At 45.0% G+C, this 25,724-nt stretch overlaps 1 protein-coding gene across 11 annotated transcripts in view; it reads right to left on the bottom strand.

Annotated features, from left to right (window-relative positions):
* Positions 1–25,724, bottom strand: part of PTPRH (protein tyrosine phosphatase receptor type H) — a 243,491-nt gene that overhangs the window by 125,534 nt on the left and 92,233 nt on the right. For 8 of the 11 annotated variants that reach the window (XM_073656350.1, XM_073656351.1, XM_073656352.1 and 5 more), the window contains exons 3-6: positions 8,342–8,605; positions 5,761–6,024; positions 2,484–2,744; positions 1,071–1,331 (exon numbers count right to left, since the gene is read on the bottom strand). In XM_073656350.1, the coding sequence (XP_073512451.1) occupies positions 1,071–1,331; positions 2,484–2,744; positions 5,761–6,024; positions 8,342–8,605 (1,050 nt within the window). The remainder of the gene's footprint in view (positions 1–1,070; positions 1,332–2,483; positions 2,745–5,760; positions 6,025–8,341; positions 8,606–25,724) is intronic. The other 3 variants (XM_073656354.1, XM_073656358.1, XM_073656361.1) reach the window with 1 other exon arrangement.

The raw sequence follows: 25,724 nt of genomic DNA, 5'->3' as shown, positions 1-25,724 counted from the left end.
CAGTATCCTCACACATTCCCAGCCTCACCTGCCCATACTGTCCCATCGCATATCCCACCCAAATTGTCTCCTCACACATTCCCAGCCCCACCTGCACATACAGTCTCATCACTTATTCCATCCACTATTTTTCCAATACGGTTTCCTTCCACATCCCCATCCCCCAAGCCCATCTACTCAGACATTGCAAACTCCCCCTGCCCATACTGTCTCCTCACACATTCCCAGCCCCTTTGCTCATACTGTCTCCTCATACAGTATATTTTCCCAGCCCCTCCTGCCCATACTTTATCCTCACATATTCCCAGTCCCCCTGACCATACTGTCGCCTTATATATTCCCAGCCCTCCTGCCCATATTGTCTCCTCACACATTCCCTGCCATCTCCGCCCTGTGCAAAATCCCTGCCTGCGCCCCTCCCACTCGTTGTGACATACTGAGTTACCGTCTGAGAAATTTATGGCATATCGAAGGTATATTACACAATTTTCTGATGGATGCAGATTATATTATCAGGACTCCTACCTGTCTCAAACAGCACTCTATTGGTATATTCACACATAGGGTTTTTTTCACTTTGATGTTTTAGGGTATGTTCTCTTGGACCTGTTTAACTTGGACTTGAACTTCAAAATCCACATGAAAACCAGATCGATAGATAGATATTTAAAATAAATAGGAATCATATTCAAAGAATATTTGAAGTGTTATTTCAATGTTGATATTGGAGTAAAAAAAAAAACTGTGTATGAACTTCCACTAATGAGAAGGATCATGCACATGGCTCCCTTCAAAAAGCTTAGAGGTTTTGTGCTAACTGCCTAATGTACCAAATACAGTAGGTCAAAAGAGCCCATTCTCTGCACAATGAGAGGGTCTAGACAGTGCACCACTAGCATTTTTGTTTCTATATGGTTGGGGGGCACTCAGAATATCATCACGGGCAGGAAGTGTCCCCCTGTTCTAGAGACTTCTGGAAGAACAACGCAGAGAGTATGAAGTACCTCTGGTTACGGATTACAGCCTGAATGCTCTTCTGGGGCTGTTGAAAGAGTCTTATATAAACTTACGTGTTGTCACTTTGGTAACATTAGATGGTTTGCTTGAAATCCCACTCATGGTGACTGCATAGACGATGAAGCTGTACTCCGTTCCTGGATTTAGACTTGTTATGTCTACGGTATTTGTCTTTATATCAGATATATTTTTAGATCCGTAAATCACAGTATAGCTGTAGAATGCTTTTTTTGTGTCAGTGGAGAGTGTCCATGTAAGAGTCACAGAAGTGCTTGATACAGAAGATACCGTTAGCCCTGTGACTGGAGAAGGTTCTAAGGAGACAAATTCAAAAATGGAATTTTATCTTCTTTCTCTTGAGGTCATAAAAGTGTATCAGTGGCAGACGTAGTTGAAATTGTTATGTGATTAATATAAAACATGAAAAATATATTGCTGGAGAATTTCCAACCCCACTTTTTCTTTTTCTGTCCCATTACGATTGGCAGTTTGGCCTTGAGCGGAATTCTAGCAATGTTAAAGTCACCACCAATGTCCTGGTGGTCATAAGACCTCCCCCATAGATAGACTAAGGTTGTTTGAACTCCTGATATCAAAGATTTCGTCCGACAGTCTTATGTGTAGGAGTGAGAAGGATCCAGCATGTCCAAATACGGATTGACATTCCTTTTGTTCACAAAGAGATAAGCCACCTCCAGAGCAATCTGGCAGCAGATCTCTTGTAAAGATTGGGAGTGCAAGCGATCATTTGTATCGGAGAGTTGAGAAAAATTGCAGCCAAGCAAACGATAGGCCACACCACCATTCAGTCAACAGCTATTTAAAATGTAAGATGGGAGGCTATAAAGATTAGACTTAAGTTGCCCAAACCTAACCATTTTGGAGGCACCAACTGCCCATCCTATGTGTATGTTCAGCTAATAGTCTAATCAGTCTGTCGAGGCCTGTTGAATTTCATGTATGGGTAATGGTCATCAACAACTATTATCACCGGCGGTTCCTGAAGCCATACCCCCCCTTAATCCACTGTTAAATATGCCCAACTCATTATTGAGTTTTAATTCATGTTTGGAGCCAATTGTCATTTTCATCACAATGCTTTTTACAGATCTGTAACTAAAAGAAGAAGGTTTTACATCTAAAATGAGAAACAGGTCATCAGAAACTGTTCTGGATGGACAAGATTGGTTTGTGAAGTTGATTGTAGAGTGTTTAGAGGACAAAATAGATTTTAATTAATAGGTGAAGCAAATATCTTCACAACTCTACCTTGGATATAAAAGGACATCCCCGGTTTGGAATTCCTCATTAACCTCTACAAATGACTCCATATCTCCACCATAAACCAGCCTAGGTCTTCACTAGAAGAGACAGATGATGGAGTCTGTGTTGTTTTACTGCATTTAAAGTGTTGACCTTAAAAGCGAGGCTAGAAAAAGTGACAAGTTGTAAAGCCATGAACTTACGTGTTGTCGCACTTGCAACGTTAGATGCAGCGCTGGAAACTCCATTGGGGGTAAATGCAAAGACTGTGAAGTTGTAACCCGTTCCTGGGGCCAGGCCCTTTATCTCTGTGGTGTTTGCCATTATACCTGTCTGATTGGTAGGTCCGCCCACTACAGTATAGGTATAAGTGGGGCTGCTAGGGTCAGAGGAGGAATTCCACTTGAGGATCACAGAATTCTCTGATGTAGAAGATACTACCAAGTTCTTGACAGCTGAGGGTTCTTGGAAGAGACAACAAAAATTAAAAATAGTCAGATCTTTTTCATGCTACTCAATATTCTTCATTGTATTTCAATGTTGAAATCAACTTATATAATCCTTATGTAAAAGTAGTAAAATATTTACATGAAGGCCATAGTCTTACGGACTGTCATGTTGCCAATGAGGCCATGACTGAAGTGTAATAGCCACCACAGTTGCAGCATATAAAGAGTTAATGCACAACACAGCAGTATAGGTCATAAGAATTAACAGAATCAAACTCCCCAATATAAAAGTGACCAGTTTATTGTCTTATTTTATTTCCATTGCTCCCCTAAGTATTGTTTTTTGTTGTTGTTGTTTTTTAAGTAAATCCGCTATATGGTTCCAGAGATATGGGCCTTCTTATTTGATGCTCATTTTTATTATCTTGAAAAAGGGGGCATTACTTGAGGATAATAGGCAAAACAGCCTAAAGACACGTCCCTGAGGATCCTGCGGCCAGGTCCTTTTGTAAAGACCACAAAACTTAGTAATAAATAAAAAGACCCATGTCTCTGGATCTGTATGGTGGATTTAAAGAGATAAAAACAACGCCATGGGGAACAGTAGGAAAAGAATAAGAGAAAAAACTTTAGACCTGATGACAAGTCCTACTAAAGTACAAAAATCATGTAGAAAAAAAACAGCAAAGACACTTGTGTTGGCGATATATATGGGATTTTACACCTTTTTACTGTTCCTGTTCCACCAAGTCCAGGTTATTATAGTGACTGCCATCATTGTCTTTAGTTGATCTTTTAATTTTCTATTTAGGTCTACCTTGTATTGTTGATAGTTGTACTGTACTTTGATCACTACTTTTTTTCCCAATACATTTTATCCACTTGGGAACGTTATTTGGGATTTTTATATATATTTATTCTGAATTCTGTTATTTTGTGATCTCTCTTGAGGGTTCTGTATTATACATTCATTTTTTACATGCTGTAATTGTGGTGGTTATTAAATGAGAGGACACAGGAGGACTAGGTATTTTTGCCTATTCCCAGTTAGTATAGGGTGTACTTTTAACTGTTTCTTCTTATTTTCCAAGTATGTTTTTGCACTAATAAAATTCTTATTTTTAAAATGCTTCCCAAATTGCACGCATCTGTTTTTTCCTTGAAGAATTATACCGAAATAGTTTTACGTGTAAGCAAACTGATGGATGTTTTTTCCCTATTACTTAAAAGCTTGGGGTTCAAAGAACATTTTTATGGAAAGAAATTTAGATTTTTTATTTTTACGCCTGAATGTTATATTAGTTTGTGAAATACCGATGCTCACTCAACCCTTAGATGAATTCCAAGAAGATAAGTTTCTAAAATATGGTCACTTTTGGGGGGGATTTTTCATATACAAGTCCCTCAACGCCACTTTTAGGCTGCATTCACATAACTAGAGTTTCGGTCAGCGTGCAATCCGTGGAATATAAAACTGACAACACTTAGACCAATGTTAATCATTTGGGCGGTTCAGATGAACATTTTTTTTGACAAGGAAAGAATAACTGTGAAAAAAATGTTCTATTCTCTTCTGTATCTTGAATAAGAATCGCTTATTTAAACTCTACAGGTGAGCAAAAAATAAAAAATAAATCAGATACGAAACATAACCCGTATTGAAACTTAAATATAAAAAAAATGTTTAAAGGCAGGATGCCAATGAAAGGTAGACTAACTAGTGTGGTATGACTATCTGATTTAGGCTATGTTCACACATCATGGTTTTTTCAGTGTTTTTTGCTGCAGATTTTCAGCTGCCTTTTGCAGAACCAGCAAAGTCTATGAGAAACCAGAATTCATCATGGTTTGTTTTTTGTTCCGTATTTTGTGCTTTGCATGTTTTTTTTTGGAAAATGGAGCATGTCACTTCTTTCAGCGTTTTTTCACCCATTGGAAGTAATGGGTGGTGAAAAAAAACAAAATTTGCATCAGTGGTTTTTTAGCGTTTTTGATGGCAAAATAGAATGTTTTTTTTTTTTTCCCCCAGAACTTTATGTACATGCATAGATAGAGTCATAAGGACAGTGAAAAAACGCTGAAAAAACGCACTAAAACTGCAAGAAAAATACTGAACAAAATGCCCCTGAAGATAAAGTTTTGCAGCAGATTTGTGAAGCAAAAAAAAAAAAAGCATGATGTGTGAACATAGCCTTAAGGTCATAATAATTAAAAGTTTGAAAAATCAAAAATTTTTACAAATTTCGATATTTTCATAAATAAAACTAAACCACATGACCCTAAATTTACCACCAACATAAAGTACAAAGTGTTACAGAAAAAAAAAACACTCAATCCTTGGCATATGTATTAATGCTAATACCATATAAAAATAATTGTTAATTATAATTATTAATAACAATAAAGTGGCACATGTTCGATATGGAAAATGTGGCCCTATGAAGAAAGCCAAAATTGGCCGTAATGGAAGCAGGTTACATTCTCAATTTACCGCTATGGATTTATCAAAGAGATTACGTCAAAACTCTGGAGTAAATATCTTTGAAAAGTCACAAATATTTTTGTGTAAAAAATGTTGGGACTTTTGGTGTTTTCATGCCAGTTTTGCTAAAAATGGGCCGGACGAGGGCGCAACACCAAAGCTCTTTTAATTCATGACAAGCTGTGGCGTTTCGTATGCCAGACTTCTTATTCTAGTCACTGACTGGAGTAGGATTTGCAGGAAGATGCACCTAGGGGCACGCCACTCCTCAGACGCTGCTGAGTCATGAAGAGGTGAGTGCATCTTAATGAATGAGAGACATCTGACTCCAACCTCGTTAAGACATCTGTCTGAGATGGTTTAGTGAATCCTGCATTGAGCTGGGGGTTGGACACAATGACCCTGGAAGTCCCTTCCAACTCTAACATTCTAAGAACGGTGAGAACAAGTCCCGTGTTGATAAATCGAGGCCATAAACTGTATGCTGGAAGCTCTCGTGGAACTGTATTTATACAGAGAACGTGATGCAGAATCTTACTATTCACTTACTCGTTGTAGTTGTCGTCTGCTGAGACTTTTGGCTTTTAACTTTATCTTGAGTCAAAGTGAAGATGGTGAAGGTGTAATTGGTTCCCGGCGAGAGTCCCGGTATTACAATGGAGCTGCTGTTACTAGTAGAATTGGTGTTGCCCGGTTGTGTGTTTATGGAGTACTGATAGGTGCCTCTATTAATATCAGTAGGGACGGTCCAGCTGAGAGTTATTTGATTCGTTCCTACAGAAGTGACCTGGAAATCAGAGACACTGGAGGGCACTAACGGGAACAAAAAGGGGACACATCAGGTTATCTATAGGCATGAAGACAATCTTCTCATCATCAGTAGTAGTTGCTGCATAGGGCAATCTAGGCAATTTATCAGCGCAGTTTGTACAACGCTACTACAATTTTCATCTTATTAAGTCGTAAGCAATTGACATTTAATTATGCCTGTATGAAAAAAAAATGTGGTGAATTAAAACATTAACGGTTACATCCTTGAATTCTGTTCATATCTTCGTTGCAGACTTAGTTTACAGACTTTGGAGAAAATACTGGATAAACCTAAAGGATCCTATTTTACTAGCAGGAGTCCTGCTTTTAAGGGACCACATAGATGAGAGCCTTACCCAATGCTTCTAATCTAGGCAATTTATTAAAAGGGATCTGTCACCAGGCTTTTACTACTCCATATGAGAGCAGCATGATGTAGAGGCAGGAGATCCCGATTCCAGTGATGTATCACTTACTGGGCTGCCTGCTGTTATTTTAATAATAAATCACTGTTTTATTCTCTGCAGATCAAGTAGTTCTCTGAATGCTGAGCTTTCTGTGACCCCGCCCACACCTCTGATTGGCAGATTTCTGCCTATGTACAGTGTACACAGAAAGCTGCCCATCAGTGGTGGGGGGGGCGGGGTTATATAGAGGTCATGAATATGAAGGACTACCTGGCAGCAGGTTTACAAGTCCTCTAGTGATAATCTCCTGCTGATAAAACAGTGATTTTATCAAAACTAAAGCAAGAAACCCAGCAAGTGACACATCACTGGAATTAGGGTCTCTGTCTCTACATTATGCTGCTCTCAGATTAGGTGGCAAAAATCTGGTGACTGATTCTCTTGAAGTAACAAGCTGGGCTGTAGACTTTTTTTTCCTGCCCTTGTGCAGTGAACAGGAAAAAGATTTGTGTTGCACTTATGTCCAGTCTAGAAAATCCTCTGCGTGACAATTGTAGCAAACGCTCAGCTGTAAGACGTCTTAGACCTGTGCAGCATTTCCAGCCTCTGAATGTAAGCAAAAAGTGTTTTTCTTCTTTGACAGCAAACAACCAACCTCTACCAACGATATTAGACAATCGTGTAGTTTGTCCTAAAGTGTCATGTATGTAAACCTAACCTCCCATTAAGATGATATTAGAGACAATTTAATATAATAAAATATCCATAACTCACCGTTCAAATCCCGCACAAGTCAAGCATTACCAATCAGGTGGCCCCACCAGTCCTGCATTGATGACATCACATGCACAGCCCGCATGACCGCTGCAATCAGTCACAGGCCTCAGCGGTGATGTTGGTATTTTAGGCACATGATGATTGGCTGCAGTGGTTGCATTACTGATGCCCAACATATGACAGGTGGGACCACAGAATTGGAAGGGGATTTATAAGCAAGTCCACATTCAAATCATTTACTAAAAATGGCTGATGGAACCTTAAAGGTTTTAAAAAAAATCAATGGTTCAGTACTAGAAGATGAATAGGATCCTGTATTGGTGACCTATTGGACTACAACCTCGCATAATAAATGTGTATCTAGATGAATATGGTCTTTGCAAATGCACATATACACAGACTAGACCGTGAAGATACCAAACGTGTGCGGAGCTCCATATGTTGCAAAATGGAGGATGACGGATTCATTTCTACAGATTAACTTCTATAGAAAAAGGTTTACGATATTGGCTTTACCTTAATAACATTAAAGGGCTTCTCAAGGCTTGAGCTAAATTTCTGCTGTCACTCTTTGTGACTGTAGAATGATGAATCTTGACAGTGTGCATTAAGCTCACTGTCAGGATTCCCGTCTACTGTCAGATCCAGCGGGAAGTCATGTGTCTGCCAATATGCAATGTGTATATTGGAGTTCACCTGACAACTAGATATTTTTACGCTTCTCTCAATAGACTATTACTGGAGAAGGATGAGAATCTAGTTGGCACGTGATCACTGGCATACATATATTGTCGGCCACGTGAATTTCTACAGTCTGGCAGTAGAGACGGGAATCTTGACAGTTTGATAGTATGTAGTACACATTGTCAGGATTTGCCAATCTGTAGCTACAATGAGTGATTGCATAAATGTATCTCAAGTCCTTTAAATATATGGTGTGACACATATTAGCCAATTTGACCACTCTATAGCCTGCCCTGCCTATAGGAATAAAAGGTAAATATATTTTCCCAACTGGTAACTCATGATCGGTCCTCTCGGTCAGAATTATGACAAAGCATATTATAAGGTTCCAATTCTATAAATGAGGTTAGACAGGGTCCTCTCAGGCGTACATTTTGAGATAATCCACTTACATGTTGTTACATTCTTGGTGCTTCCAAGGCTGCTGGTTCCAGTGTTATCGATTGTATAGATTGTTATTGTATAGGAGAATCCAGGAGATAAACCCATTGCTGTAAATGGAGACGTGTTAATAGTCATATTTATTATGTTTGATGCTCCGTTACTGACAATTACTCTGTAGTCGGTAATATTCGCACTAGTAGAGTTAGTCCAAGAAACAGTGAAGTTGTTTTCAGTGACGGTAGCTACCTTCACATCTGTCACGTCAAGTGGGGCTAAAAACGAGAAAAGATAGATAATAAGTTTAACGCATGAATTTAATGAACGTGTAAAGACATTTTCTTATCAATGTGAAATCAGAATTGTTTCCTTTAGGAGCTGGAACAATCCAATTACCTTTAAAGCAATTTTCATGGCATATTGTTTAGACATGCTTCCATAAGCTGTCAAATTGTTCTAAAATCACTGCAGCTTGGGTCAGCATGGAGTTATATAGATCTGCCTTTCCTCATCTTTCTTCTAGGTTTAAAGAAGTACGCCCGTCAAAATTTTTATCCTTTAGTACTGTGTACTTACAATTGCTAATTTTGTCTTTCTACCCAGCTTGGCAAAACATATGTAGAAGCTGGAAGTCTCTTGTCCCTGCATTTATCCTACCCCTCTTTACCTCCTGACCCAGCTGCTCCCTCCTCCCCCATGCCAGTAACTTTTGCAGTGACTCATGACTCATACAGGGAAAATTGACCTCCTGTTTCTATATAAAACTTAAAATTGATTCAGCTAGTCAGTTTTTAATCACGTGATGTCATAGACCTAATGGAAAAGAGAAGAATGTACTGGGTAGAAAGGCAAAATGAGCAACTGTAAGAACACAGTGCTATATAATATGACGACTGCAATATATTAAGAGGATAAACATTTTGATGGGAGGAGAAGTTCTTCTTTAATATAATCCAAGATGAATTGCTCAAGATGAGCAGCAGAACCCCTTCACCCCCGAGCCAGTTTTCACTTTCATGACTGGGCCCAATTTTACAATTCTGACCAGTGTCACTTTATGAGGGAATATCTCTGCAACGCTTTAATCGATCCCACTGATTCGGAGATTATTTTTTTCCGGGCAATATTGTAATTCGTGATCGTGGTAAAATTTCTTCTATATGGCTTGCGTTTATTTGTGAAAAAATGGAAATTTGGCGAAAATTTTGCATTTTAAAAGTTTGAATTCTTATGCTCTTAAATCAAAGAGTTATTGCACACAAAATAGTTAATAAATCGCATTCTCCACATGTCTACTTTTCATTAGCACAATTTTGGAACCAACATTTGTTTTTGTTAGGAAGTTATAAGGGTTAAAAAAGTTGACCAGCGATTTCTCATTTTTCCAACAAAATTTACAAAACCCATTTTCTTTTAGGGACCACATCACATTTGACGTGACTTTGAAGGGTCCTCGTATATGACAGAAAAGACCCATAATTGACACCATTCTAAAAACTGCACCCGTCAAGGTACTGAAAACCACATTCAAGAAGTTTATTAACTCTTCAGGTGCTTCACAAGAACTGAAGCAATGTGGAAGGAAAAAATTAACATTTAACTTTTTTTTCAGTAAAATTTTAATTTAGACACCCATGTTTTATTTTCACAATGGTAACAGGTAAAAATTGACCCCAAAATTTGTTGTGCAATTTCTCCTGAGAATGCAGATATCCCATATATGGGAGAAAACCACTGTTTGGGCGCACGGCAGGGTTCAGAAGGGAAGGAGCACCATTAGACTTTTTGAATGCAAAATTTGCTGGAATAATTAGCGGACGCCATGTCGCATTTGGAGAGCCCCTGATGTGCCTAAACAGTGGAAACTCCCCACAAAGTTTGGAATCTAGACCCTCCAAGGAACTTATCTAGATGTTTGGTGACCACTTTGAGCCCCCAGGTGTTTCACAGAAGCTTATAATGTAGAGCTGTGAAAATAAAAAATCAAATTTTTTTCACAAAAATTATTTTTAGCCCCAAATGTTTTTTTCGCACAAGGATAACATGAGAAAATTGACCCCAAAATTTATTGTGCAATTTCTCCTGAGTCTGCTGATGTTAGAACCCTCCGGTTTGTTTTTTCCATCTTGTGTTTTGCGGTCACGTGACCATCTGCCTTTATATTCCAGCTCCGCCCTTGTGGCTGTGCTGGACTTCAGTGTTTGACTGTTTCTCTAGTCTGGTGCTTTGGTGCCTTTCTCTGTCAAGTTCGCTTGGTCCTCTGGGACCTCTAGTACATTTTTGTCAGTTTGTCTTTTTGTGTTCTGCAACAACTTCTCTGTTTAGGAGGTGTCCCATTTTTGTCCCAGTCCTTAGTTCTTTTAGGGACCCCTCCCTTAATTCTATAGGTCTTCGTTCAGTCTAGCCGAGGACTAAGGCGGGTCTGTTCACTAGGAACAGGCAGCCCGCTACATCGTGGGGATTCAGCTTAGTCTTACTGTAGGCACAGCTTTCCCCTATCTTTCCTTAGTACATGTTGCAGATCATAACAGCTGATACCCCATATATGGAGGAAAACCATTATTTGGGTACACGGCAGGGCTCGGAAGGGAAGGAGTGACATTTTGGAATGCAGACTTTGATGCAATGGTCTGTAGGTGTCTTGTCATGTTTGGAGAGCTCCTGATATGGCTAAACAGTGGAAATCCCCAACTGATTTTTTTTTTCTCATTACGCTGTTTACCAATTGGATTAATTTAATTTATATTTTCATAGTTTGAACTTTTACAAATGCAGCAATATCAAATGTGTGTATTTTTTTATTATTTCTTAATTTTTAACCCCTTTCTGACATTGTCCGCAATAGTACGTCCCTATGCCCTGGGCCTATTGGACCAGGTACATACTATTACACACAGTGATCGCCGCCAGATGTCAGCTGATTCTCACAGCCAGTGTGTGCAGGGTCCCAATTGTTGCCATGGTGACCCGATGTCATCATGATGACATACAGGTCACCAGGCATCAGGAAGTTAGATAGATCGTGCGCAGTGCACGATCTATCTAACTCGTGTCTGCAGGGCTGACAGGCTGCATAGCATAGGGATGCTGCTGTTGCATCTCTATGCTATGCAAGTGATCAGCCTGCAAAAAATGAAAGTCCCATAGTGGGACAAAGTGTTAAAGTGCAAAAAAGTGTCAGAAAGTGAAAGAAAAAAAATTGCAAAAAAAAAATAAATTATATATATAATTTTTTTTAACAATGTTATATATATTGTAAGGCAGCGCTAGTCATCATACTGGGGGTAACTCGCTTCGCTGCGTCAATCAATGCACATGTGCAATGTCTTTACGTTTTTCTCACAATGTTGCAGTTTATTACATCATAAGCCACAGTTCACCGGGTCCAACTCCGTGGCACGCCGACACACATAAACACAATGTTCATGAGCCAAGTGGCACACAGGCCCACTTGCTCCAGGTTACAGCTTACGGCAAGGTAATAAAGTAGCAATGTTCATATCACAATGTCCATATAGCACAGGGTATTACCTTTGCCGGGTTTAGCTGCTCAGTCCATTACGCTTGCCACCACTGTGGCTTTGTGGCTTCCCAGGTAGGGGTCTCCAGCCGTCGTTCCCTCAAAGGCCACTGACATCCACACAGGATCCAGGCTCTGCCTTTCAGGACTCTTACTCAAGCCGGCTCTCCCTCAAAGGCCACTGGCATGCACACAGGATCCAGGCTCGACCTTCCAGGTACCAGGCTTCACTCCAAAGCCGCTGCCTTCCAAGGCCACTAGCATCCGCACAGGATCCAGTCTTTGCCTTTCAGGCTGCCAGGCTTCACTCGGCCTCACTAGGCCTCTCAAGCGGTGTCCCACACACACACGGAGCACAGGCCTCACGCCTCACACCGAACACACCTGTCTCAAATTAAGCAGGGTTTATATATGCTGTGCACAGACAGCCACATACTGACAGGACCTTGCTGATGTCACAGTCATGTGATCAGTCAGCTGTGTGTATAGGTCCTGTGTGCTGTCCCAGTCATGTGTACAGAGCTTTACTGTGCATACAGGACCTGTGTGATGTCACAGTCATGTGACCAGTCAGTTAAAGGGGAAGGTACATGGTCCGGTAAACACATCCTGGACCATTTACAGTAATGCTAGCAAGCTGCTGCATTACAATATATATATATATATATATATATTATATACACACACACACACACACACACATACACACACTGTACTCATAAATAAATATTATGAAAAAAACCACGATAAAAAAAAAAAAAAAAGCGAAGCAAAGAAACGGAATTAGTCTTACCGGTAATGATGTTTCCAGGAGTCAACATGACAGAACCATAGGAGGGGTAATCCCATATCCTGTGTAGGGACAGGAAGCACAAGAGGTTAAAAGCCCTCCCACCCCCAACCTCCTCAGTGATTTTCCAAGAACCACATTCGCTGGGTACAACAAAATTTTATTTTAAACTGCTTAAACATATGTTAGAGTCACATACAGTAGCAATATAGGGAGTGAAATAAGGGTGCTGTCATGTGGACTCCTGGAAACATCATTACCGGTAAGACTAATTCCGGTTTTCCAGTACGCCCCCATGACAGCACAATAGGAGTATACCCAAGAACTCATAGCTTAGGGTGGGATAACTGCCTGAAGTACCTTCCTACCAAATGCAGATCTCTGCTGTGAGAGAACATCTAGCTTGTAGTGTTTGCAGAAAGTAGTATGTCCTGACCATGTGGCTGCGGTACATATTTGTTCAATGGTAGCCCCTGTTCTAGTTGCCCATGAGGTGTAAATTGCTCTGGTGGAATGGGCTTTGATAATTTCAGGGGGAGGATGTCCTTCTGAAAGATATGCTAGATTAAATATGGACGTGACCCATCTAGCTAAGGATGGTTTTGAAGCCTTCCTGCCTCTATTTTTTCCCCAAACTGTATAAAAAGGTTAGAGTCTAATCTCCAGTTCTGAGTGGCTTCCAAATAGGCCAACACTGCTCTGCGGACATCAATATGGTGGAACTCTTCCTCCCTCTGATTCCTAGGGTTTTCGCAGAATGATGGAAGAACCACTTCTTGGTTTAAGGTCATCGATGACACCACCTTCGGGGAGAAACTTGGATCCAGTTTCAGAATGATGCAATCATCCCGAATCTGCATACAAGGATCGACGACAGATAGTCCTCCAGACTTTTTAATATATGGCCTGGGTTACAGGTTTTCTACTAGCCTGCATAGTCTGAATCACTCTGGTGGATAAGCCCTTGTTCTTCAGGATCTCCCCTTCAGAAGCCAAGCTGAGAGCTGGAGCTGTTGAAGATTCTGATGAAACAGTGGACCTTGCGTCAGAAGATCTTCCTGAAAAGGTAAAATGATTGGGTCTTCCAATGCTAGATGACGTAGAAGGAAGAACCAACTTCTCCTTGGCCAGAACGGGACAATTGCTATGACTGTCGCCCAATCTTCCTGAATTTTCCGCAGCATTCTCAGAATTAGAGGAGCAGGTGGGAAGGCATATGTTAGGCCCTCTCCCCAATATTGTGAGAGCGCGTCCCACTGCCAGAGGATGATCTCCTGGGTCGAGAGAGAAGAAAGATGTCGTCTTTGCATTTGTTCTGGATGCAAAAAGGTCTAGGTGCGGCTGACCCCATCTGCGGGTTAATTGCTGGAACACCTCTTCCTTCAGTTCCCATTCTGAAGCCATCATCTGACGCCTGCTGAGGTAATCTGCCTCCTGATTGTCGGATCCCCGAAGGTGAACTGCTGAAATGGAGCTCACTATCTTCTCTATACCTAAGAATATCCTGTTGGCCAGGGACTGGAGAAGTGGATGTCTTGGTCCGCCCTGATGTCGGATGACAGAAAGAGACTGCCGTGATGTTGTCCGAAATTTTTTTTACATGTCTGTCTTTTAAGACCGCCCGGCTTCTCTGTAGGGCTTCCCAGATTGCCTGTAGTTCCCAAAAATTCAATGATCGGGACTGAATCTCCGTGGACCATGTTCCTTGGAGATAAGATTCTCCCACTCGAGCTCCCCATCCTGAGAGACTTGCGTCCGTGGTCACTAAAAGACAAGGTTCCAGAATCCACTGCATTCCGTTCCGTAGATTCTTCTGGTTGAGCCACCAGTGTACAGAGTCCTGGGCGTCTCTGGACAAAAACATCTTCCTGTCTAGGTAATTCTGATGTCCGTCTGTCACTGCCAGGATGCATTTCTGTAGAGGCCTAGAATGGAACTGGCTCCATCTGACGCAGGAGATGCATGATGTCATGATTTCCAAAATACTCATTGCCTTCCGGATTGAAGGTTTATTCTCTCTTGCAAAAGAACGAATCCTTTGTGGAATTGAGAGCATCTTGTCTTCCGGGAGACAAGACATTCGTATTCGGGAGTCGAGATAGACTCCCAGGAAGATGTGTGATGTACTTGGGACAAGACTGGATTTTTCTTTGTTCACCATCAAACCCAGGCTGGTTAATGTCCGTAGGACAAATTCCAGATGTTGAGTCACATCTAGAGGAGATCCTGCTACCAATAGGAAGTCATCCAAGTACGGAATGATGGTAATATCCCTGAGTCGGATATAGGCCACCACCTCTGCCATGATCTTTGTAAAGATTCTGGGAGCATATGACAGGCCAAAGGGAAGACATCGGAACTGGTAGTGTAGATTCTGACTGCCTGATAGTAGTGCAAACCTCAGATATTGCTGACTTGAGGAATGTATTAGCAGGTGGTAGTATGCATCACTGAAGTCCAGAGTGCACATTACCGCATCCATGTTTATTAGAGGGATGGCTGATCTTATTGATTCCATGCGGAATTTCTTGTAGCGGACCCACCGTTTTAGGCGTTTCAGGTTGATAATCGTACGGAACTCCCCTGACGGTTTCTTTATTGAAAACAGAGAGGAGTAATGGCCCTGATGTTGTTCGTGTTCTGGAACTGGTACAATAACCCTCTGATGCAGCAGCTTCTCTATGTCTGCCTGCAGACGGGAAAGAGAGGTAGGGGAACCTCTCGTCAGGTGGAATTTTTGAGGGGGATTTTGAGAAAATTCTATCCTGTAACCCTGCAATATAGTTGTTATTATCCAGGGATTTTGAGTTACCCGATGCCAACTGTTTCTGAAAAACTTTAATCGCCCCACTACTCTGACCTAGTCATTGACGTTTTGGACGGGAACTAGTACTGGGCTGGAAACTTTTATCTTTGTTCCCCTTATTAAAACTCCATCTTGTGGACCCCTCTTTTTTCTGCGTGTTATATTTACGGGAGGGGAATGGTTTACGAAAGGGCTGCTCCTTCTTTTTCTCCTCAGGGAAGCCCTTCTTTTTATCGGACGTCTTTTCTACAATTTCATCTAGTACAGGTCCGAATACTCTGAGCCCTGAAAATGGAATGGAGCATAGTTTGTTGTTAGAAGCTGTATCTCCAGACCATATTTTTAATAAAACAGCTCTACGGGCTGAGTTTGAAAGCGCATTATGACCGATTCCGCTGAAGCGTCGGCCATAAAATTGGTTGCCATTTTTAATAGGGGCAATAATTGAAGGAGAGATTCCCTCGTGGTGCCATCTCGTAGGTGACTCTCTAGCTCTTCTAGCCAGACTCTCATGGATCTGGCAATAGATGTAGCAGCAATATTAGATTTAATAATTGCCACTGAAGCTTCCCAGGCTTTTTTCAAAAGTCCATCCGCCTTCCTATCCATAGGATCTTTAAGTCCTGATGAGTCTTCAAAGGGGATAGAGGTTTTCTTGACCACTTTATCCACCGGGACGTCAATTTTAGGAATAGTGTCCCACACATTGGTGTCCTCTGGGTCAAAAGATAGTCGGGCGCGGAAGTCTCATGGTATAGAGAGTCTCTTCTCCGCATCCTCCCATTCCTCTAGTATCATGTCCTTCACATGGGCATTAACAGGAAAAACCATGGATCTCTGGGTTCTAAGACCACCAACCATCTCATCCTGAATGTTACTGCTCTTCTCCGTTTCCTCTACCTGCATCGTGTTTTGGACTGCTCGTAGGAGAATATCCATACCATTTGAGTGGAACATAGATCTTTTCCGTCCCCCGCCCGGAGGTGGACTAATGTTCTCACTGTCAGAGTTGCCAGATGGGTCGATTTCATCCTCAGAAGATGGTGCTATATTTTCTCTGGGTCTTTTGGGTCCCTGGACATCCTGGACTCCTGAACCTGGGGGCTGCAGAGATGCAACAGAAGCCTGAACCTCTTCTTTGATTATATTACGCATCTCGTTTAATAAAGCCCCGTGCTCCTCCTTTAGCATGGAGGCTCTACACTCAGCACATAGACGCTTTGTATATGAGTCGGCAAGTCTAATGTTACAATCCAGGCACCTCTTGGATTTTACTGTGGCCTTTTTCCCTGTATCCTTCTTTTTCTCAGAAGGAGGTGGTAACTGCCCAGATAGAGCCTATAAAAAATATGGAGGGCCTGGTAAGAGTAAGCTCCATTAACCATATAAAGGAGGTAATGGTACACTCACATGACTGTGGGGTGATCCAGGGAGGGTATCAGGGTGAGACATCTCTGCCATTTTGCTGTCAGGGGTGCCCAAGCTGTAAGCCTGTCTTTGTGCTCCCAAGCCCCCCTTCTTATATCTTACCTGGTCGTCCAGTCATTTTCCCTGCTCCCTGGCGTCTAGTCTTAACCGTGGTTTGAATTTCCCGCGCAACCGCCACCGGAAGTCGTCATCCCGAACTTCCGGTTTAGACGACGGGCGGTTCTGGAGCCAGGAGAAGCCGGACCCGCCCAGAGCAGGACGCTGAGAGCCCCGGCGATGGGGAAGCGGCACCAGGAGGCTCAAGCACAACGGAGGGCTGAGGGACTCCAGACAGGGAGTGACGGCCCAGGACCCCCTTGGCGGCGGGAAGGAGAGAGCCGTGGCCCCCCCAATCGTCCCGGGGTCCCCTGAGGTATCTCTATCTTCACACCAGTGCTCCTGCACCAGTGCTCCTCCTGTCCTGTGTGGGGACAGGAAAAACACTGAGGAGGTTGGGGGTGGGAGGGCTTTTAACTTCTTGTGCTTTCTGTCCCTACACAGGATATGGAATTACTCCTCCTATGGTGTTTACATGAGGATGTACTGGAAAACAATGTTTTATTATCATACTGCCAAACAAAAAATGGAATAAAACGCAATCAAAAAGACGAACGTAAATAAAAATGGTACAGCTGAAAACGTCATCTTGTCCCACAAAAAATAAGCTGCCATACAGCTCCATCAGCCGAAAAGTTATAGCTCTCATAATAAAGCAATACAAAAACATTTTTTTTCTAGAAAATGTTTTTTACTGTGTAAAAGTGCCAAAGCATAAAAAAAAACTATATAAATGTAGTACGGCTGTAAACGTATGAATCTGGTATCGCTGTAATCGCACCGAACCAAAGCATAAAGTCGTCTAATCACTTACACCGCACAAGGAATGGCGTAAAAAATAAACTCTAGGGTTAATGTTAGGGTTATGTTGGGGTTGGGACTTTTTCAAAAGTAAAGAAAAAAAAAAAAAAGATGACGATATTGCGACTAGTGTTGAGCACAAGTGCTCGCTACTTGAGTTTGCATCGGGTGCTCGGGTATGCACCAAGTATCGCGGGTGCTTGAGTGACATGCTCGAGTCTCCTCCCCATAGGCTTTGCAGCTATTATACAGCAAAAAATACGCGCGGGGATTGCTTGTCATGCAAGAGCGATCCCCGCATGTTTTTTTTTTGGGTGTCTAACAACTGTGAAACATGCGGGGTGGGGACTCGAGCACCCGCAATACATGATGCATACCCGAGTACCCGATGCAAACTCAAGTAGAGAGCACTTGCGCTCAAGTTAGTCAACTTATTGAATATGATGACCTAATGTTATCAAATTCTGTGTCGTACCTCTGGGTTCAAAATGTTCACTATACTCCTTAATAAAATCCTTGAGGGGTCTAGTTTCCAACCCGGGGTCACTAGTTGGGGGGATTTCCACTGTTTATGCACATCAGGGGCTCGCCAAATGCAACATGGCGTCCACTAATTATTCAAGCAAATATGGGGTATCGGCTTACGCAGGAGAAATTGCACAACAAATGGTAATGCGATATTTCTCCTGTTACCCTTATGAAAATGCAAAATTGGAGGCTGAAAAACATTTTGTGGGAAAAATGTGAAAATTTTATTTTTACGGCTCAATGTTATAAACTTCGGTTAAGCACCTGGGGGTTCAGGGTGCTCACCACACATCTAGATAAGTTCCCTGAGGTGTCTAGTTTCCAAAATGGTGTCACTTGTGGGGGGTTTCAACTATTTGGGTACATCAGGGGCTCTCCAAATGCAACATGGTGTCCGCTAATTATTCAAACAACTTTACATTCAAAAAGTCAAATGGCGCCCCTTCCCTTTCGAGCCTTGCCGTGCACCCAAACAGTGATTTTCTCCCACATATTGGATATCGGCGTGCTCCGGAGTTGCACAACAAATTTTGTGGTCCATTTTTCCTGTTAACATTGCGAAAATAAAAAAATTGGGGTCTAAAGTAACACTTTTGGGAAAAAAGTTAAATGTTCATTTTTTCCTTCCACGTTGCTTCAGTTCCTGTGAAGGACGTAAAGGGTTAATAAACTTCTTGAATGTGGTTTTGAGCACCTTGAGGTGTGCAGTTTTTAGAATGGTGTCACTTTTGGGTATTTTCTGTCATAAAGGCAACTCAAAGTCACTTCAAATGTAATGTGGTCCCTAAAAAAAGGTTTTGTAAATTTTGTTGGAAAAATGAGAACTCTCTGGTCAGCTTTTAACACTTATAGCTGTAGCGCCGGCGTCCCTGCCCTCTGCTAGGCAGGGACGCTGTTCCCCTCACCCCTCTGCTCCGAGCCCGGCGTCCTCCTCCCGCTCTGCTGGCAGCGCGCGCTCCTTCCCGGCCACTGTGCTTAGGGCGCGCGCGCTCCCTCCCTCTTAAAGGGGCCGCGCGCGCCGTCCTAAGGAGTCCCCGGCCAATGGCCGGAGGACTTCACCATATATAAGGCACCTCCTCCAAAATGGAGGTGCCCGAGCAATGTTGTTGCACTGTTCACTACTCTGCTTCAGCCCTCAGGTCCCGTTGCCAGTTACCTGCCAGTTACCTGCCAGAATCCTGCCAGTTTGCTGTCTGTTTCCTGCCTGACATTCCTCCTACCTGCTTGCTAGCCTGAGGTCCGACGGTCTGCCTTCCTACTCCTGTCAGTCTGTCTATGGACCAGCTTGCCCGCTCACCTGGGAGCGCACACCTTCTACCTGCCTGCTAGCCTACCTGGAGGCTCCGCCGTCACGTGCTGTGACCACCTGCCATTCCAGAGACTCTCGCTTGCTCACCTGGGAGCACACATCTACCATCTGCCTGCTAGCCTACCTGGAGGCTCTGCCATCACAGGTCGTACCTACCCTTTACCCAGAGACTGCCCCGGTGACTTGCCGTGACCTCCTGCCCGTTCATCCAGAGACTGCCCCGGTCACTTGCCGTGACCTCCTGCTCGTTCATCCAGAGACTGCCCCGGTCACTTGCCGTGACCTCCTGCCCGTTCATCCAGAGACTGCCCCGGTCACTTGCCGTGACCTCCAGCCCGTTCACTCAGAGACTGTCCCGGTCACCTGCTGTGACTGCCTGCCCGTCTTCCCTGGTCGCCACCCGCTCCCTTACAAGGACCGCCCCCTTGTATAGTAGCTCAGAGGTTCCGCCTCCCAGACCCGTTACAGTTTGCTCGGGCCATGGAACCCGGTGGCACCCAAGCTCCCTCACTCTCGGACCTGTGTCATGAACTGTCCCGTCAGAGGTCCCAACAGGAGTCCATCCTGGGTCACCTGCAGAATGTCAATTCTCGCCTGGACACTGACTGCTCCACCAGCAACCACCGCCTGTGCCATGACTCGCAATCCGGCAGCTCCGCTGCCCACCAATACTATGGTATCCTACCCCGGACCCCGGCTTTCTGCACCTCCTCGCTTCGGAGGCGACTCCGCTCAGGCTCGGGGCTTTATGAATCAGTGCACCCTGCACTTTGAACTCCTGTCCCACCAGTTTAACTCCGACCGGGCCAAAATTGCTTTCATCATGTCCCATCTCACCGGGGAGGCCCTGGCCTGGCTAAATCCTCTATGGGAGAGAGGAGACCCCCTGGTGTCCGACTTGCCTGCCTTTCTCACGGCTTTCCAGAAAGTCTTCGACGAACCTGGACGGAAGACCTCATCCGCATCATCTCTGCTACGCCTCCGTCAGGGAAGTCTCACCGTGGGCCAATATGCCATACGGTTCCGTACCCTCGCCTCGGAGCTGGCCTGGGATAACGACGCTCTGGTATCTGTCTTCTGGGAGGGTCTGTCCGGCCGTATTAAAGATGAACTCGCGGGTCGAGACATTCCTTCCACTCTCGATGACCTAATAACTCTTGCCACCCGGATTGACCTACGGTTCCAGGAGCGTGCCAAAGAAGTCACCCGTGAGAGGAGGTTTCCACGTCTAGCTCCTACTTTTCAGAAACCCGTCACTCCCTCCGTTTCTCCCCAGGTACACTCTCCTGAGCCTATGCAGGTCGACCAGACCAAGATGGTCAAAACCCGTCAGGACTTACGCCGTGCCGAGGGGAGCTGCTTCTACTGTGGCAGTAAGGAGCACCGGATCCGTACCTGCCCGGAGAGGTCGGGAAACGCCTGTGTCTAGGTTCGCTCAGAGAGGTCGACCTAGACAAGAATAAATCCTCTCCATCTCTGCTGCTGTCAGTCTCAATTATCTGCGGGGAGAATCGTTATTTTGAACTAGCCCAACTTGACTCTGGAGCGGCCGGGAATCTTATTTCACAGGCCCTGGTAGAAAAATACCGCATTCCCACCAAACCTCTGGTTATACCATTATCTGTCGCTGCTGTGGATGGGGGCCTCTTACCACGTCCCATCCAACTCATCACCGAATCCATAACTCTGCAGGTGGGAATGCTGCATTCTGAGAGCATCTCTTTTCATGTTCTGCCTGGACTCTCTCACGCCCTCTTACTAGGTCTACCTTGGCTCCAGAGACATGCACCCGTGCTTGACTGGCAGACCGGAGAAGTCCTTCGCTGGGGACAGGACTGTCATAAGACTTGTTTGGTTCCTGTTCATCCCGCCCGTCCTTCTCCTACCCCAACTAATCTACCTGGAGTTCCGATTCCCTATTGGTCATTTGCTGATGTCTTTAATAAAAAGGAGGCAGAGACATTACCCCCTCATAGACCATACGACTGTCCTATCGACCTGTTACCCGGTACTACGCCTCCCCGTGGGCGTATTTACCCATTGTCCGCTGCTGAGACCCGGTCGATGTCCGAATATATTGAGGAGAATTTGGCCAGGGGATTCATCCGGAAATCTACCTCCCCGGCGGGAGCAGGCTTCTTTTTCGTAAAAAAGAAGGACGGCTCTCTCCGTCCCTGTATAGACGATAGAGGCCTTAACCAGATCACGGTGAAGAATAAGTACCCCCTTCCGCTCATTCCAGAATTATTTGATCGTCTGAGGGGGGCTAGAATCTTCACCAAACTGGACCTCCGTGGGGCGTACAACCTGGTCAGTATCCGTCAAGGGGATGAATGGAAGACTGCATTCAACACCCGGGACGGCCACTATGAATATCTGGTAATGCCCTTTGGTCTCTGTAACGCTCCTGCCGTCTTTCAAGAGTTGGTCAATGACATCTTCCGGGACCTTCTCTACTCCTGCGTAGTGGTGTACCTGGACGACATCTTGGTCTTCTCTCCGGATCTCCAGACTCACCGGAGAGACGTTCGTCAGGTCCTGCTCAGGCTCAGGCAGAATCACCTCTTCGCTAAATATGAGAAGTGCCTCTTTGAGCAGACCTCGCTTCCGTTTTTGGGCTACATTATTTCTCAGACCGGCCTACGAATGGATCCAGAGAAACTGTCTGCCATCGAGAAATGGCCCCGACCGGAGGGGTTGAAGGCCATTCAGCGGTTCCTGGGCTTCGCCAACTACTACCGCCTCTTCATACCGCACTTCTCTTCCCGGACTGCCCCAATTTCCGCGCTCACCCGTAAGGGCACTAATCCCAGAGAGTGGCCGCCCGAAGCAGAGGAGGCCTTTCTTTCCTTAAAACAGGCCTTCTCTTCCGCCCCGGTGCTGCATCGCCCAGATGGCAACAAGCAGTTCTTCCTGGAGGTTGACGCCTCCTCCTCTGGAGCCGGAGCGGTACTTATCCAAAAATCATCTTCCGGGAGAATGGTAACTTGTGGCTTCTTCTCCAAACTCTTCTCCTCTTCTGAGCGCAACTATTCCATAGGAGATCGAGAGTTATTGGCCATCAAGCTGGCATTGGAGGAGTGGCGTTACCTGCTCGAAGGGGCTCTTCACCCGGTAATAATTTACACTGACCACAAGAACTTGGCTTACCTCCAGCATGCCCAGAGACTTAACCCGCGCCAAGCTCGGTGGTCCTTGTTTTTTGCTCGCTTTGATTTTATTCTTCATTTTCGCCCGGCTGACAAAAACCATCAAGGCGGACGCCTTGTCCCGATCCTTTCTGGTGTCTGATCTCGAGGAAGAACCGAAACACATCATCGATCCCGCCAGAGTAATGCAGGTGGCTCCCGTGAGTCTAAATCGTCTCCCTCCCGGTAAGACGTTCGTATCAGTACCTGATCGGGAGAAGATCCTACACTGGGGTCACTCGTCTAAACTAGCTGGCCACGCCGGTCAGAAAAAGACCCTCCAGCTTATTACTCGGCACTACTGGTGGCCTACCCTGCACAAGGACGTAATAGACTTTGTTTCTGCCTGTGTGTCCTGCGCCCGCAACAAGGTTCCGAGACATCTGCCAGCCGGTCGCCTCCTTCCGCTCCCAGTACCTGCTGCCCCCTGGCAGCATATAGCAATGGACTTTATAACTGATCTCCCCGTCTCTGCCGGTTGTACGGTCATTTGAGTGGTCGCTGACCGCTTTTCCAAGATGGCTCATTTCGTTCCCCTGCCAGGCCTCCCGTCTGCACCCGAGTTGGCTAAAGACTTTATCCGCCACATCTTCCGTCTTCATGGCCTGCCCCTCCACATCGTGTCGGATCGTGGGGTACAGTTCACCTCACGCTTCTGGAGAGCCACTTGTAAACTGCTGGACGTCACCCTGGACTTCTCCTCCGCTTAACACCCACAGTCTAATGGTCAAGTGGAGCGGATCAATCAGAACCTGACCAGTTACCTCCGGCACTTCGTTAATGCCCACCATTCAGACTGGGTGGATCTCCTGCCATGGGCCGAATTTTCTTACAACAATCACGAGAGCGAATCTTCCTCCAAATCCCCGTTTTTTGTTGTCTTCGGTCAGCATCCTCTGATCCCATTTCCCGTCTCCACCTCGGTGGACAATCCGGCTGCGGAATCTCTGGTTAACGAATTTTCCTCCATATGGGAGAGTACCCGGTCCGCACTCCTTCTGTCTTCCGAGCGTATGAAAAGACATACTGACAAAAAACGTCTGGATCCTCCTCAATTCCGTCCAGGGGATAAGGTCTGGCTCTCGTCCAAGTATGTCCGGCTCAAGATTCCTTCCTATAAGTTAGGGCCTCGGTTCATCGGTCCTCTGGAGGTCATCAGTCAGATCAACCCGGTGGCCTATAAATTGAAACTCCCGGCCAACTTGCGGATCCCTAACTCCTTCCATGTATCTCTCCTCAAACCTGTGGTACTTAACTCTTTTTCCAAGTCTACAGGTACGCCTCCTGCTCCGGTTTCCGCTGAAAACGAATTTGAGATAGAGAACATTCTGGCCACCAAAAGGGTAAGAGGGAGGACCTTTTTTCTAGTAGATTGGAAGGGGTTTGGTCCTGAAGAGAGAACGTGGGAGCCCCGGGAGAACATCCATGCCCCTCTCATCCTAGCTAAATTTCTCTCTGGCCTAAAAAAGGGGGGGGCCTAAAGGGGGGGTACTGTAGCGCCGGCGTCCCTGCCCTCTGCTAGGCAGGGACGCTGTTCCCCTCACCCCTCTGCTCCGAGCCCGGCGTCCTCCTCCCGCTCTGCTGGCAGCGCGCGCTCCTTCCTGGCCACTGTGCTTAGGGCGCGCGCGCGTGCGCTCCCTCCCTCTTAAAGGGGCCGTGCGCGCCGTCCTAAGGAGTCCCCGGCCAATGGCCGGAGGACTTCACCATATATAAGGCACCTCCTCCAAAATGGAGGTGCCCGAGCAATGTTGTTGCACTGTTCACTACTCTGCTTCAGCCCTCAGGTCCCGTTGCCAGTTACCTGCCAGTTACCTGCCAGAATCCTGCCAGTTTGCTGTCTGTTTCCTGCCTGACATTCCTCCTACCTGCTTGCTAGCCTGAGGTCCGACGGTCTGCCTTCCTACTCCTGTCAGTCTGTCTATGGACCAGCTTGCCCGCTCACCTGGGAGCGCACACCTGCTACCTGCCTGCTAGCCTACCTGGAGGCTCCGCCGTCACGTGCTGTGACCACCTGCCATTCCAGAGACTCCTGCCCGCTCACCTGGGAGTGCACACCTGCTACCTGCCTGCTAGCCTACCTGGAGGCTCCGCCGTCACGTGCTGTGACCACCTGCCATTCCAGAGACTCTCGCTTGCTCACCTGGGAGCACACATCTACCATCTGCCTGCTAGCCTACCTGGAGGCTCTGCCATCACAGGTCGTACCTACCCTTTACCCAGAGACTGCCCCGGTCACTTGCCGTGACCTCCTGCCCGTTCATCCAGAGACTGCCCCGGTCACTTGCCGTGACCTCCAGCCCGTTCACTCAGAGACTGTCCCGGTCACCTGCTGTGACTGCCTGCCCGTCTTCCCTGGTCGCCACCCGCTCCCTTACAAGGACCGCCCCCTTGTATAGTAGCTCAGAGGTTCCGCCTCCCAGACCCGTTACAATAGCTTCCTAATAAAAAAAAAAATTTGGTTCCAAAATTGTGCTGATGTAAAGTACACATGTGGGAAATGTTATTTATTAACTATTTTGTGTGACATATCTCTCTGATGTAAGGGCATAAAAATTCAAATTTTCATCAAATTTCCCCTTTTTTCACAAATAAATGTAAGTGATATCAAAGAAATTTTACCACAATCATGAAGTACAATATGTCACGAAAAAACATTCTCAGAATCAGCTGGATCCGTTGAAGCGTTCCAGAGTAATTACCTCATAAAGTGACAGTGGTCAGAATTGTAAAAGTTGGCCTGGTCATTAAATAGCAAACTACCTTTGGGGGTAAAGGGGTTAAATAGAGAAAAAGGGGGGTGATTCGAACTTTACTTCTTTTTTTTTAACTATTCACTGTGTTGAATAGTCCCTTTATGGGACTTGAACCTGTGATTGTCTGATCACTTGTACTAAACACAGCAATTCCACAGTATTGCAGTTCATAGCG

This window comes from Phyllobates terribilis, unplaced genomic scaffold (genome assembly GCF_046119375.1).
Source record: "Phyllobates terribilis strain yellow unplaced genomic scaffold, ASM4611937v1 Scaffold_12__6_contigs__length_324123572, whole genome shotgun sequence".
Taxonomy (NCBI): Eukaryota; Metazoa; Chordata; class Amphibia; order Anura; family Dendrobatidae; genus Phyllobates; species Phyllobates terribilis.
This window is presented reverse-complemented; position numbering and strand designations above follow the sequence as displayed.